The sequence below is a fragment of the Rousettus aegyptiacus genome, unplaced genomic scaffold, assembly GCF_014176215.1.
Source record: "Rousettus aegyptiacus isolate mRouAeg1 unplaced genomic scaffold, mRouAeg1.p scaffold_m13_p_5, whole genome shotgun sequence".
NCBI classification, from domain to species: Eukaryota; Metazoa; Chordata; class Mammalia; order Chiroptera; family Pteropodidae; genus Rousettus; species Rousettus aegyptiacus.
In genome coordinates this window covers 51,558,554-51,574,622 of record NW_023416308.1, presented here as the reverse complement: position 1 = coordinate 51,574,622, position 16,069 = coordinate 51,558,554, and the positions used below count along the sequence as shown (strand labels likewise).

At 36.7% G+C, this 16,069-nt stretch overlaps 1 protein-coding gene and 1 pseudogene across 1 annotated transcript in view; both read right to left on the bottom strand.

The window, feature by feature from the left end:
* Positions 1-6,973, bottom strand: part of GUCY1A2 (guanylate cyclase 1 soluble subunit alpha 2) — a 239,212-nt gene extending 232,239 nt beyond the window's left edge. The window contains exons 1-2 of the mRNA XM_036221560.1: positions 6,948-6,973; positions 6,458-6,515 (exon numbers count right to left, since the gene is read on the bottom strand). Of these exons, the coding sequence (XP_036077453.1) occupies positions 6,458-6,515; positions 6,948-6,973 (84 nt within the window). The remainder of the gene's footprint in view (positions 1-6,457; positions 6,516-6,947) is intronic.
* A 2,503-nt stretch (positions 6,974-9,476) lies between these two features.
* Positions 9,477-9,595, bottom strand: LOC118603353 (annotated as a pseudogene).
* Between the last annotated feature and the right edge of the window lie 6,474 nt (positions 9,596-16,069).

The window sequence follows — 16,069 nt, the reverse complement described above, 5'->3', positions numbered from 1 at the left end:
CTCCGTAGGGGTGACTTCTGCCTTGACAGTCATAGGGTTCGTGTATTAAGTGTCCACAGGGGCCAGTAAAGACCAGTGGGAAAACAGGGGCTATGAAGACATGCATGCCTTCTCTCTTCTTCCTTAAGAATGCAACGCCATACCTGTTCCCTACTCAACCGTTCCATCTAAACTTCTATAGGCGAAGATCCCATTCCTCTCATCTGTATCTTTCCTTTAAGGAGGAATTCAGAAAAATGGCTTAAAAAAGAGGGTTTAAGGTCAAACTGAGTTCAAAATCTAGCTCTGCAACTCACTAGATGACCTCGGGCAATTTACTTCAGCTCTCTGAAATAAGAATCCTTATGTATACATTATTCATATAGATATTAATTGAAATAAAGCAAAGACTCTAGTGCATAGTAGGTGCTTAATAAATGATAGTTATGACCATGCTCAGCTGGAAAACATACTTCTGCCCTCGAGTGTCTCATAATCTAGTGGAAGAGAACGAGGTTTAAGTTAGAACGTCCACCACACGAGTATGTTTCAAGATACTCATCACCTAAAAAATCAAGAGACCCACCACTACTGCTAATAATGAGAGAATGGCACTGATTCTAGTAGACAGAGGAAAAAATAGAAAACTGGAAGCAAAATTTATATTTTTATATCTCCAATGAAACCTTCAAATCAGTCCAGAGAGGTGGTGACAAAAGCAGCATCCTCAAAATTAAGACTGAGGAGAAACCTAAAGCCAGGCCTATAAGCGGGAAGGACAATGAAGCACAAAAGCTAAGATCAGGATTCCAGGCATTACGCTTTGCAACTAACAAGAAACAACCCATGAACCTCCTTCTTGGAACACAAAGAAAGTGCTAAAGGTGAGCTGTGTGGCCTAATAACTGTATAGCCATATGCTGGAGGATCTGAGAGACGAGGATGGGGAAGGAGACAAAATCCAAAATTCTTATTGTAAAAAGAAAATCAAAAGAGGTATGTGATTTTTCTCTGCTTCCCCCAAACTAAGATGTAGATAGTGGCCTCTTATTGTCTTATTCTTTGTTCAACACAAGGAAGCAAAAGGAAGACAGCTGAAAAGAAAAGCAGACATTTGTGTCCTGCACACATATTATCTGAGATTCAAAGAGAAGTTACCCAAAAGCCTCCATCATGTGGTAACAAGAAGCCATCTTCATTTCCAGTCTCATTAACACTATTTGGCCAGCAGTAACTGACCCTCACAGACTAAATGTTATGCTCATGAAAGGTCATAGGATCCAAAAAGCCAGCCATGAAACAGTCCCAACAGAGCCAGAGAAATGAACCCTGAAGAGTGGGAGGAAGCAGTTCCCAGCAGCTGGCCCTGCAAGCTCAGACAGCCCTGCGGAGGCTCCCACACAGTCCCTGCTCTGGATATCCATACCAGATGGTGCAGAGATCACGCAAGGGGCAGGGAGTCAAGATGTGTGTGTGTGTGTGTGTGTGTGTGTGTGTGTGTGTGTGTGTACCATGAAACACAGTACATGTTCATCAGATGAAGAAGCAGAAGCTCAGATTGGTTAAGTAAGTATTCTGAGATCGCACAGCTAGTAAGTGAATAAGTAACTGCTACCAGAATTGGCTTCAAAGTGTGTGTTCTCTTTCCAATAGAGGTGTTGAGGGTCCCTTTTGCCTTTAACATTATGTGTCTCTATGTTCTTTTTTGATATACACAGCACTTCACCTTGCCCAAAACAAACAAAAAATCTACAGATAATTTTAAAAATCTCATTTCTGCTTTATAACACATATCCATAAGCTACAGAAATAATGGCAACAATATGTCTGCCTTTAAAGAAACATCCATAAATAGTCATGTTATTTTATCTACCTAAACATGAGAAAATTATATATTAACGTCAGAAACTAAATAATATAGATATGTATGTAATTACTACTGCTCTAAGCCAATGGTCAACTCTGTATGCACATTAAAATCACCTGGAAAACTTATAAAAATTAACAATACCTGAGTGCCACTCATGAATTTTCCAATTCAACTAGTCTGGGGGACCCAAGACCAATACTCTATAAGCCATACCTAAAAAAGTCAGCATGAATGAGAGGAGTTTACACAAATATCAAGAGACGGAAGCTTCTGAGAGATGTTCACACATAACTTGCTAAATTCAACACAGTGCCATTTATTATCTGTCACTAATGACTTATAATCAAATACAAATTTGTTAGATAAACAAAAAACTATATTGCTTGAGGCATAAATGTAGGATTTTTTTTAAAATTTCCAAGTAATTCACTCCAGTGCACTTCTGTCAGCATTCAATTTTGTTCTGACGTGTACGTAGCGATACAACAGCTACTATGACTGTTGTACTTACCTATGAGAGGCAGTGCTTTATGCCCAGTACATATAACAATTCCTCCAATTTTCACATTAATGTTATATGATTTCTTATCTCACTGAAAGATGGGAAAACTGAGACACAGACAGTTTAAATTGTCCTATGTCACACGGATAAAAAGGGGTGAAGCCAGGATTGAAACTCAGGTAATCTGCTCCAGAATCCAAACACATAATCTCCAACCTATACTACACATAATATTTAACACTTTGCATTTGTTTGAGCACTTTACAAGTCACATTTTTAGACATATTATCCCAACTGATCCTTACACCAACCCAATGAAATAGTCAGAGTGGTGTTATCACTTGACTGAAGAACCAAAGTGAGGGAGATAAGCAGTCCTCTTTCACACACACACAAAAAGCATCTCTTCCCCTAGAACACTGTCTTCAGTAAGAAAGCATTTTTTTTCATAGCAACATAAAAGTACAGAATCACATGGATTCAAATTAATTGTTGCTTTTTAAGAACTTAATGTTCTTTAAACCAAACCTGTAAAACAAAGAATACATAGACAAAATCATATTGCCATACACAAAATCATGGATTAAGTCTTATCTTAGCGGTACTTCCATTTTCTCTTCCATAGCTTTCTCTCATCCTACAGCTTACCTCTTTCCTACCCTCTGAACGGCGAGTGTATTTATGCCACATTCTGATAGGCCAAATCTCCACCTCCACATCTAAACTCCCAAAACAGGTCTCCAAAAATCATTATTGTATATTCTTTCCTTCCCTCATCAAAATTTCAAATCCCCTCAATACTCTGACCTCACACGGTGCTCAGAAGTACTCATACTTCCATTTCCTCAAAAACTTGATCCTCGGTCCTCATTCAGGTACATGATGGTATGAATGAGCTTCTCTATTAAGGGTGGAATTTGGTAAATAGGCTTGTCAGTAAAGATAAACTGAGGAGCAAGGACCCTTCTCATCATCCTCCAAATCACAATATAGAGATCACCACTTTCTCTGAAACATAAAAGCATTCTTCTTATGAGGACATGATATGCCAAATTCCATCTTTTAAAGTGATCAAAATTATAATGTTAGACACCCTATCTTCATAGCTAGGCCCATAGACACCAATGAATCAAATTACATGATTGGTATTATTAATAAAACCAATAAAAATAATTTCACTTCAAACAACCAGATTACTTCTAAAAAAGATATAATTGTAGTAATCATCAATCTTACTAAATACCCAGACATAATATTCATTTTCCCAGCTTCTGACTAAACTTGCTACATATAAACAAAAAACAAAAAACAAAAGGCTGCAAATTAAATATAGAACTTTGAGTCAGGACCTCTTTATTTCAAACCCAGCTGTGCTACTGTCCTTTTTACAAAATCAGCCAAAATCTCTTCACCTGGGAGTAAGAAATTGTGAGTGGGGGGTGAAGGGTGGTGGGGGCGTCATTATTTTCCCATCTGGAAAAAAATTATAAGAAGTTTGTAGTTCTCGGGGTTATTTCTAAGTAAAGCATTGCAAACTTAAGCACTTGTAAACAGAGGGTCAGAACATACTGGTGATTAAATCACCTTTCAGGAAACTTGAAAGATCCTTTCAAGTAACGGACACCAGTACTATGCTAAAACAAAACAAAACAAAACAAAACAAAACAAAACTGGTAGCCTGGAAAATTAATTAGAAAAGGCAAAAATAAGTGTGCTAAAAGAAAAACAGAGCTAGAGATGCATCATAATACAGAGTTCTTCTACCCATACTAGTTGAACACGTGCACAATTTCATCCAATCTCCACTTGACTCTCTTTGTGAACACAGGTAGACATCTTAGCAACCTCAAGAGAGCTTAAGATGAAGGCTGACTTTATGCTAATTGACCCATCAAGAGATTAAACTGATAACCTTGGTCTTATTTAGAAATATGTTCTAATAAACACATTAGTTATTACCATTGTAACTGAATATGCTTGACATATAATCAATATGATAATTATGTCTTTCCATACAAAGTACACCTGCTTTCCAAGTATCTTCCTCTTTCTAATTTTAATGTCTTTCTAAAAATAGCCATTGAATTTGATTTGACACAAGACCTAATACCATCGATACTGATTTAGGCTGAAAACATACATTCTTGAACTGAAACAGATCCAAGGGGTTATTTATTAGTCCTTCTCTTACTTTCAGGTAAGAGCACATGTAAGTCATCCAAGAATCTCTAATGTTTTCAATGAACTCCGGAAAATACTAACACCACCTTCAGCTTTTATATAACACTTCACAGTTTGCAAATCACTTCCTTTCCTTTCATCTCATTAGACAGTCATAAGAACCTTGTGAGTCTCATATAATTAGCCACATTTTACAGGTGAAAAAACTCAGATTCGGAGAGGTCAAAGTGTCTTGCCTTGGTCGGAAGAGACACCAAGGAGACAAAGACCCAGGTCTCCCGTGTTTTTTTCCCCTCAAGCTGCTGCCCCCTTTGGTAATATTTCACTTCGGTGGCTATAAGGAATATTTCTACATACCTAACTGAAATCCCTTTCACTTTTTTCTTTAATGAACATGAAAACAATGTTATAACATTGTTTCCCCAAATTTGTAAATGTTATTGTCATTTAAAAGGCTCTGGCATGATCATTAACTCCTTAATTGGAAAACTTTAAGACAAACACACTTCACTGGTCACTGTCTTGACCATCTTGGCTGGCTGATTACAAATACTAACTACAAGACAAGAGGGCATTGCCTCTAGACTCCGTCTCAGGGAAATGAATCACGCCATACTGCAAACATTTGAAGGGGCATGGCTCCAATCCTGAACCATTAGACCAAACGGAATCTCACAGATGGCACAGGGCTGAATCAGTCTACAAAGTGCAATAAGGGTAAACTTTCCAGATTAAATACCATTACAGCAGTCAACAATGTTAAATGTTAAAAATGTCAAATGCTGGGCCAAACACGTTACATGCAACAATTCATTTAATCCTCACAAAAATCTCATAAGAGCAAGAAGTATCATCTCAATTTTATAAATGGGAAAACTAAACCTATGGAAGTTAAAAAACTGCCCAAAATCACTTCAGTAGTGTCTATGTGTGTCATCTATATCTGACAGCCTCCAAAAATCAAGCTTTTAATCTGCTCATCTAAAATGAAATACATAATTCTATCTTCACCGAGGCAGAAAAGGTTATAGTTGAAAGGAGGTAAGTCTTGGCTAGACCGTGTGATTTTGGATAAAGTCTTTTATTTTTCTGAACATCAATTTTCTTTTTTTTCTTTTTTAAATAAAATTGGGATATTCCTAGGATAACTATTTCTCAGGATTGTTTTAAGAGCAAAATTAAACAAAAGTATAACATATTATACAAATATGTATCATATGAGAATTCTATGGGGGAAAAAAAATCTCTTGATGAGGAAGTAGTCAAAAAATTGTTAAACTGAACTAAACTGACCATGTCTAACACCCAGGACTGTTACCAGGCCTCACAGCCCAAAGATGCCAATGAGACACTGCACAGCTAATTAGTGCCATTTCAATTTCAGAGTACCATACTGGAGAGCAATGGCCCTCATGTCAGGAAATAATCTCTAGCCTTGGAAAACATCTTTGCAGCCTCCACCTGAGCATTTCCAAAGAATTCCCTATTGTTTCCAGTACTTGGGAGCTATAATGACATGTTTCTCAACAAGAACTCAGAAACAAGGGAAGTAATATTTCAGCCTGATAGTTAAATTATAAAATCAACACATAACACGAGGAACTGGTCGACACTTAAAACAACAAATGGTTTAAATAATAATTTGCAAATAGGTGACAGAGAATTACCTCCAAACATGACCCAGGAGATAGCCCCAGGCAAAGTGGGCCACAGAGCAAAGAAGTAGCAATGTAAAGAGATGAAACCAGGGAGGGTATGAGGAAAGCAGGTGACGTTAAGAGGGAATCCACAGGAAAGAGAAAGGAGGGGAATAGTTCATGGAACATTATATCTAAGACTGTTCAGTGGCCCTCTGTCACACTGAGAAAGATTATTCCTAAAGTAAGGAAATTCTTCAGCCATCCTAACTAAAAAGAGAATCTTACCAACAGATGTGGAATGTCAGGTCTCACTGGCAAGGCATCCCCTACAATCAGACAGCACCTCCAAGTAGATTGAAGAATTTTGCATGAAATTCATTTTGTCTTTGCCCTAAATAGATTAAAGCAAACTTTTGTTTATTACTTTGCTCCTCGTATGGACAGAACTGGTGAGAAATGTGCTGAGCATGCAGACTTTGAGTGATAAGCCTCATTTCACAGTAACTGCTCACTGTAAATAAGTAAGTTATTATTGAGATGCCAACTAAAGTGCCATGGGCATTTTGTTTAGCCAGTCAGTGGCTGAGGGCCTAATTGTTTGAAGACACTGACAAGAACAAGTTCTTGGTGTTTAAAAGTTTCACATGCTGAAACAGAGAGAAACCATCAAAATACTGGCCAGATGGGTCTTGCTCAGCCCTACTGCTTCAAACTCTCTTAGAAGATAAAACTCAACAAGAAGACGACTAATACTTCATGATATGCAAAGTCTTACCTTTTTTCACTTAACTCTGAGCACATTTTTTAATCAAGGTATCACTCCATTATATAACTATTATATTACTTCCTCATGTATATGTACCAATATGTACAATTATATACAATCTATGGAAAGAAACATATACCTTCATGCATGTGACTATTTCTATGATAATCATAACTTAGAAATCAAACTATGCTCAAGTAGTGGCATTACTCTTCCCTGACTCTGCAGCATAAGCTAAGCTGCTAGTAGGGATGGTAGCTTTTGTCATTCTGCTCATAGCTGCCTCCGCCCATGGGAGCCTGGAGCATACAAACATGACAGCAGGCAGGCAACATAGCTCAGCCTAGAAGCAGATTCCTGATGAAGAAAGATCCCTTTGTCATTTCTGTGTTGTGTGGACTCTTAGCACAATCAGGAACTAAACAAATGGCAAGTGGAGTCAAGATTCAAGAAAACCAACAGGAAATTGCTACCAGCCATCCTTTGGCATGTCACAAAGTAGGAAATACATGGGATGTGAAATAAGGAGTCTACACTGGACAACACTGTAAATTTTAACAATTCATGGACATATTGAGAGACATGTCATGGTGGAAAGAGCTTAGGATCTGAAGCAGAAGAACTGGGCACTAAAATGGCTGGTTACTAGCTTCTTGACTTTGGCAAGTTATTATTCCTTTCAGCTTTTGTTCCTTTACCTGTAAGTTCGGCCTAAAATTAATCCTTTCCCTGCCTACCTTATATATTTCCTGGGTGAATCATGGTAGGATAATATGTATTAAAAACATGCTTTGTAAACTCTAAACAGATGCCATTCATTACTTGTGGCTTTTCTATACAGAAAGTGTAGATCAGCACAACATTCTCTCACAGCCGTGAAGTGAGAATCAAGAAGAAAAAAATAATATCACTAATGCCTTATGTTCTCAGAGATTTAAAAAACGCATAGTTGGTGTAAGCTCCTGGTTTTTCAAAATTCTCTTCCAATTTGCTTAACACTAAAAAGTATTCAAAATAAGCCACCCTTCACAAAAATGGCCATCATAATGTGAATTGCTGTGGAGTTCATTTTAGAACTCCAACAAAAGACATCGAAACTTGCTCATCTTAGAACCAAATTTTTACCCCTACAGTATTTCTCAGCCATTTGTTTGTCTTGTTATCTAATGGAAAATTACTTACTAGGAAAAGAAGACAGTAAAAGGATATGAGTAAGAAAGAAATATTAAGAACAGCTGCCTACAGAAGAAGGAAAATGTTTCTGGCATAGTGTTTCTTTTTCAAATTCTTTCAAGAACACTACATGAGTTTTAATATCTTGTTCTGCTATTTGGTTTCACATATATCAGTCAGACATTGACCCACAGGAATCAAGTACATACATTCACACCAAACAACAGGAATTTTAATGACATGATGCTTCGGAACAAGGTACTGATTAGATGCCATTCACTATTTTCCATTTTTAAAAACCATTTCAATTTTCTTGCATGCATAAGAGCTCTTAGCTGGAATTTCCAAAGCAAACCTAATGCAGGAGCATCCATAATTGGGATAACACTTATTAATCCATAAATTATGCATATAAATAGCAACATCTCTGGAATCTCTAAGCATTATAAAACATAAGGACAATATTAGCCCTACTTAGTCCTATGAGCCTTATTTAAAACAAACCCCGAAAGAGTAGTAATAGTGCATTAAAATGACAGACTCATTTATGATAAAAAAAAATTCATATAATGCCATATACTCAAAGATGCTATATATCGTTTTTATCTTCCAATATATTTGTTATTCCTACAAACTGAGAACATCAAATAATTTACTAGAGCTAGACATCTCTTGATAGCTGCCAGAGAAGCACCCAGATGTAACCACTTCTATATAGCTATCAATACATGTGGGAGCCTTGCGGGGCCAGACACCAGATTTGATTTTAGGAGCACCTAGAGAGTATCTCAGTTCCATCCATTAACAACTCTCTCCGAAAAAACTTACTTTCACTCCTGCAAAGGTGCTTAGAATCAGGGAAGTAATTTTCCATTAATAATTTAACATGCTTAACATGCTAAGGTATTAAAATGTACATAGTCCAATTTGTCTGATGAGACACACTGACAGACTCAAAGCAGATTTTGTGGCATGAGGTTTTGATATAGGAATTGAAATTGAGAGAGAGAGAGAGAGAGAGAAAGAGAGAGAGAGAGAGAGAGAGCGAGAGCAATTGAAAATACAGGCTGCCAAAAGTAAATGTTCCTACTTCACAATTTTTTTTCGACCTTAACCCATAACATATCAGAGTTTAAACTAGTATAAAATGCCAAGGAATAAATTTTTATATGCTTTACTTTGATATGCTTTTGCATCTATTAGTTACTCTGGAAAGAGCAAAATAATAAACTTTGTTATTTTCAGTTTTTAAGATGTTTTCAGGCAGGTGTATCAATTTTTTTTTTTAAGTGAGGCGACCCTTGGTTGATCTCACAGATTGCAAGGACCTTGTCAATTTACAATCCCTTATTTTTTTATTTTTTACGTCTCCAGCACCTGGTCTTCCAAGGTGGTCTTCCATCCAAGTACTAACCAGGCCCGACCCTGCTTAGCTTCCGAGATCAGATGGGATCTGGCTTGTTCAGAGTGGCATGGTCATAGACAGGCAGGTGTATCTTAATTTGATTTACGAATCACATGAATTATCTAAATATCTTATCTAATAGCCAAAACTGTTAGTCCGATCTTATGTTTGGATTAATAGACACAGTGCAGACTCATATTTTATAGCTTAACAGCGGTAACATTTTTATTGACCTGTATTTGAAAGTGACTTACTCATATGTATTCCTTAAAAAATTATTGTGTCTCCTAGGATAACTTGTAGTAAAATGTTTTTTCCAGTAACATATCCAATGGAATTGTTGATTTCTATAATTATAATCATCATTAATGCCATTAAGATGATATATTCCATTGCTATAATCAAAATAATTGGATATCTATGTATCTGAGACCTAGATTTTTCTCAATAGTCGAACATACTAGGCTGATAGTGAAAAACTACACTTAAAATTTTAGTATTTGATTTCCTCCATCTTTATCAGTTCCCATCCTAAAAACGCAACTGAAGAAAGCGAGAACCACCCAAGTGCTTAAAGAGCCAACAGGCAGCTTCATATACCACAATTCACAAGTTAATCTTTTGCAAGCTGCAGATAAATCTCATCCATTCTCCTTCAGAAGAAAAGTTAGGCTTGTACTTTTGACAAGCACGCTTTTGGAGAAAGAATTTGACTCAGAACAAAAAGGAAGACTGCTTTTCTTTGAAAGTGTTTATAATGGCAATAAGTTAATACAAGAGGAGGGAAAAAGAGACGTTATAGCTTACAAACACTGTCAGGTCCACAAAGCCTTTATCGATCCTTATATCAGAAGGAAACAATAAATCTCTCTTCTCCAAGATCCATACTGGAAATTCCCTCATATCTGTCTGAAGTTTCAAATGGAATTACAATAGCTCGTAGCTAAAATTTACTCTCTTCCTCAGTCTGTTCCATTATAACACAATCATCTCATCATTATCACTCCTTACAACAAATGCCTTTGGAGGCAAATTTCTTTTTAAGGAGGAAAAGACATTTTCATTACTTGTGGCAAATTTTTAAAAGATACGAGAGTATTCCAACTCTGGATATACATTAAATGACATTTTTAATTTTTTAATCCAATAGAGCCATTTCTCATCTGCCTTATATAATCAATAGTAGATAAACACATAAATACATATATATATCTATACATCCATCCAAACATACATATCAATGATAGATGATAGATAGATAGATAGATGATAGACAAAAGACAGATTTCAAAATACTATTAAAATAAACTCGAGTTTATATGTGTAAATACTATGATTAAAACACAACTTGTAAGAATCTCTGCATCCTTTCCTTTCTGCAAAACAAATAAATTCCCTAAGTTAAAAATCAAATATTTGGTAAGACGGCATTCAAAAATCAAGATATCTTTCATACACAAGTCAAATCAATCGCACAGGGAAAAATGAAATTGGGAGACAGATGGAGGGTGACCCTGCACTACAAGAGCTGGACATTAGGCACTTAAAAAGATGTTTTTTCTTTTATTGAGGTCTATGGAAACATCGAATTAAGATCACAGGCTTCTTGCTAGCACAGTGACAGATTGTTCTTAAATTTGCCATTGGGAAAATGTGAATTTCTCTTCCTAAAGTTCTTGTTTTCCCTTGAGAAGACATTCCCCAAGAAAGAGGTTGAAAGTAAGATAAAATCTTTCTGAAATTGCATTCCCGAAATGTTCACAACAGAATCACAAGAAAAAAATGGGGTGGGGGGGAATTGTAAGTATTTTCCCCATATAACTGAGACATCTCAAATCTCTGGCACAGAAAAGGCCAACAACAAATATCTGTTTAATGAATTAATGTTGAATACACACACACACACACACACAAATATATATATATGTATATATATATATATGTATGTAGTTAGATCACACAGGAAAACTTATTCTTTCCTCATAATACATAATGTAAATTGACTGGTATAGCAGATCACAAGAGTATTTAAGGAAAATCCAGCATATTTTCTAAAATTCTACAGATGACTATAGCTATTTTCTGCTCCATAGACCTTGTGTTTCAACTCAGTACACAGTACAGTCAACCATGCACAGTGGACAGATAGTAAAGATATGATAAAGGAATGAAAATAATAGGACACAATTGTTTAAATTTGTAGATTATTTTGTCTGTTTTTGTTACTGTAATTGATTTTATTTTTCTAAAGTGCATTTGATTTATCATCTTATTTGTTTGTTACCACATTTGTGTAATATAGTTAGAAAACATATCTTTATAAATGTATTCATTTAACAAATGTTCATTGATCAACTATTGTGTGCCAGGCACTAACAGATTTGAGATTTGCAGTATATAAAATAGACAAAAATTCTTGCTTAATGAAATCAAGCAAAATTTACCCAGGAAAGAAAAGAGATAGAACCAAGAAGCTACATTGACTGTGTATGTCCTGCTTGGCCTTATTTTATCTTCCACACCACCTTTCCTATACTCAATATAACAACACAGTAGAGACCTAGGTACTTGGCTTCTAATCCCCAGAGAATCCAGCCATTAGCAACCTTTCTTTCAGTGTCAAAAGGGCTCTAACGCTAAAAAAAGTCATATCAGATATGGCGAGGGTAAGAACAGGGCTTATAAAATATATATCTCAAATTACCTTTAGAACTGAAAGAGAGCAAGCTAATACAAGCATAATTCAAAAACAGTTCCCTCCACCTAGTGTTCAATTTAACAACTCCTATCTTGAGAAGGATAAGAAACAAATCTGAGGTTTTCATATTGCTAAAACAATCTAAAAGCTATCTGCAGGGGATTATACAAATGAAAAAATGTACACTTCATGACTTGAGCAAAAAATTTGCGAATGAATTAGCGACATTTCTGGCCTCACTTGACACATGGTCAGTGCAGTTGCCAGAGTTAAGACACCCCCAGAGAACTGCAAATACCATGGTGGTTTAAACTGAACAGTCATTAGATATACAAAATTACTGACCAGTCGCTGACTTGAAGTGATAAAATCAACACAAGACTGTAATAAAGCATGTATAAATAAAACCAAAATCTGACAGCTGCCTTTGCACTATACTCCCATCATGCCATACTGCATTCCCCTTGGATACAGAAAAAGAAGTATCCTCACTCTTGGCAAAGAAGCTAAAAAATGCCTCTAGATAACCCCTTCGTTTCCCAAAGCCTATTCATCTCATGTCTCCCAGATTTTTTGACTAGTCTGTTATCTTCAGTCTCCCCCTCTTTAATTAAACTTAGATATGGCTTCACAGGCCCTGCCAATTATCTCTCTTTACTTTTATTGCCAAATGCCTTGAATGAGAAATGTATGCCCATCATATCCTTTGTTTATTCATCATATATTCCCTTAGTAAGCCTTGTCAAATAGGTTTTTATCTCAGGTGCAAGATTGACACTGCTTTTGTAGCCACCAGCAATCTCAATCACACTGGATTCTAGACTACCATCCTTAAATTGCCATCATTATTTCGCAAACACCAACAACTACCGCCCTTGCTCCCAGATGCTTTCCAGCCACCTCCCACCCCCACAAACAAAAAAAGCATCCTGACATTTCATTCTTCCGGTTCTTTTTGTATGTTGCTTCTCAATTCTCTATTGTTCTTATTTTTCTCTCTCTCTTTCACTCAGAGAGCTTGCCAGTTTTCAAGACATTAGTTACTACCTCCACGAGCTCTTACCCAAACTCCAATCCCAAATCTTCAACAGTTTATTTACCCAGCAATTGCCTACAGTGTGATAGACACTATGCTGAGGCTGGTGATCCTCCAAGAGTTTACAGAGTTCACTCTCCAGAGCTGACCATTTGCACCTAAATTCAGAACATCCAAATCCAAGGTTATCGCTATCTTTCTTCCAAATACCGCCTTCCCAGTTTTGCTCTTTTATTAAGGTCATCACAGTTCTCAAACTCACTATCGCAGTTTAGGTTCCCTGAGAAGTAGACTCTGAAAAGATTAGCATGCAGAAAGCTTATGAGGGAGTGCACTTGGGATCAATACCCATGAAAGAGTATAAAAGGAAGCAGAACTGGATAGAAGGAGAAGTTGGACTATGCTGCTGTCTCAGTGGAGGCCTCAGTTGACCCTATAGGGAGTTCTAATCTCAGAGTTGGCTGAATTAGGGGTGGGGCCAACCTTCACACCCCATGTTGATCGGCCACTGGAACGAGACATGACCTTGATCAAGGCAGCTTTCTTCAGTCCACATAATACATACTGGGGACTGACACTTGAGGGCAACTGTCAGCAGTGCTCCTAGCACTTACGTGAATAAGTCCTTCGTTCCTAAGGGGGCATCTAGGCACTATATCACAATGTCTACGACACTCACAGAGGCTTGTAACATATAATACAGTGGAAGACATACAGAGACTGGAGCTAAATAGCAAGATTCTACTCTTATCTCTATCGGTAATTAGTAGTGCTCATAGGGAAATTACTCAACTTCTCTGAATCTCTCATAAGATTATTTTTAAAATTCAATGATACATATTATGAAAACACTTACATGCTGGGTCCGTAGTACTTCCCCAAACCTGTTAATTCTCCGTTTTCAACCTTATACTTTTTTTAAACTATGCTCCTTCTTTTACAAAGGCTGACTTTTCTCAAAATAACACTAATTCATCCAGTCTGAATATGTATTAAGAACCTACCTCTTGCCAGCATTATTCTAGGCATTACAAAGACCAATGTGGATAACTCAGACAAGTCCCTGCTGTTGCAGAGTTTAAATTACAGAATGGAAATACAGGTAGGTAACGCACAAGCACACAAGTATATAAAACAGATAACTTCACACAGTATACACTATGATGGACATGAACAGTGATGTGAGAGAGAATGGTTGGTGAGGGCGGGCTACTGTCTGATGGGGTGATACTGAGAAGAAATCGGAAAGCCAAGAAAGGGCTATCCATGTGGAGAACTAGAGCAAGGGGGCATTTCTGACATGGGGAATACGACAAAAGTCCTGAGGCAAGGAGTATATTATAGAACTGTGAGTGAAGTTCAGAGTGTAATGAGGTAAGGTAAGAGAGGTCTTGGTGCCTTGTAGACCATGGTCATAAGTGTTGCATAAGTGTTGAACATGATATGTAGAGCACTTAGTACCATGCCTGGTACATGGTAAGGGCTTGATGAACAACACTGGTGTTATTACTACCATCATCATCACTACAGTTTAAACTGGTCTCTCCACATACAGACCCTTCCTTCATCCACACACACACATCCTTCACATCATGCCAAATAAGGAAAGTTTGAGGCAGGATGAGGGAGAAAGACAGAAGGAATGATGGAAAGAGCCATTGTACATATTATTTGGTAATCTTTAAAATGTGATTTTATATTTTTTAATTCCAAAAAGACCATGTCAAATTTCTGTCTGAATGCTCCACTTCATAAGTGTGTTCAATGCATATTGAGTGCATGCAAAATGAATTAGTAAGTCCCCATTTGCTAAATAAATGCTGTCCAAACAGATGAATGTGAGGAGTAAATGAATGAATGAATAAATAAGTAACAAGTAAGATCATATTTGTTTATAAGATTTCTGGGAGGAAATTACTATGAGATCTTTTAACCTAAAATGCTGTATACCCAAAAATGTTCAACGTATTTCCCATGAAAAGCATGAGAGTACTCAATAAGAATTATAAAGAAAGGAAATATCTAGAGATTTTGCCAAAGATTGTCTCTGGAGGTAATAGGTATCAGGAGATGTAATGACAGATATGCTAATGAATAAGATAAATGATAAGAAGGGGTTGAAGAAAGGTACCAACATTAATTAATCGTTTACTGTATTCCACATACTGTGAAGTATACTTTTAATCGTCATAATCTTATAAATTATTACTTTATAGATAAGAAACTGAGCCTCAGAGAGGCTTATCCAAGAATGCACACGATAACACAGGAGTTAGTGTCTAACTCCAAAACCTGTTCTTTTTCCAGAATGTAGAGAGAAAAGGAATCTGAACCAAAGCCTTGGTCTTCAAGAAATCGACATAGTAGCACGATGAAAAATTAATAATAGTAAACAGTGTCTTCAATTCATTGTTCACATTTTATTACATATTTACCTTTGAGTGAGAGATTAGTATTATAATATATGATTTCAGAGATGAGAAACGAAGACAGAAAAGTTATTTCCGCAAAGTGAAATTAAAACAAAAATCAGAATGCAGCATTGAGTTGCATTATCTCCCTTTCCTCCCGATCCTGCGTGTGTGTGTGTGTGTGCGTGCGCGCGCACGCACGCACGCACAAATATTTTTCAAGAAAAACAAGACAGGCACATTAACTAAGTTATGCACAAAACCTAAAAGGTAAAGAAACTTTTTTGTAAATTCAATCCTAATTTGCCTCCCTCTGCCTAAGAGACACCCTGGTGGAGTATGAGAAATTAAGTATGCATATTAACTCATTCAGATCACAAAAACCATTTAGTTCCTTGGTGTTACCAA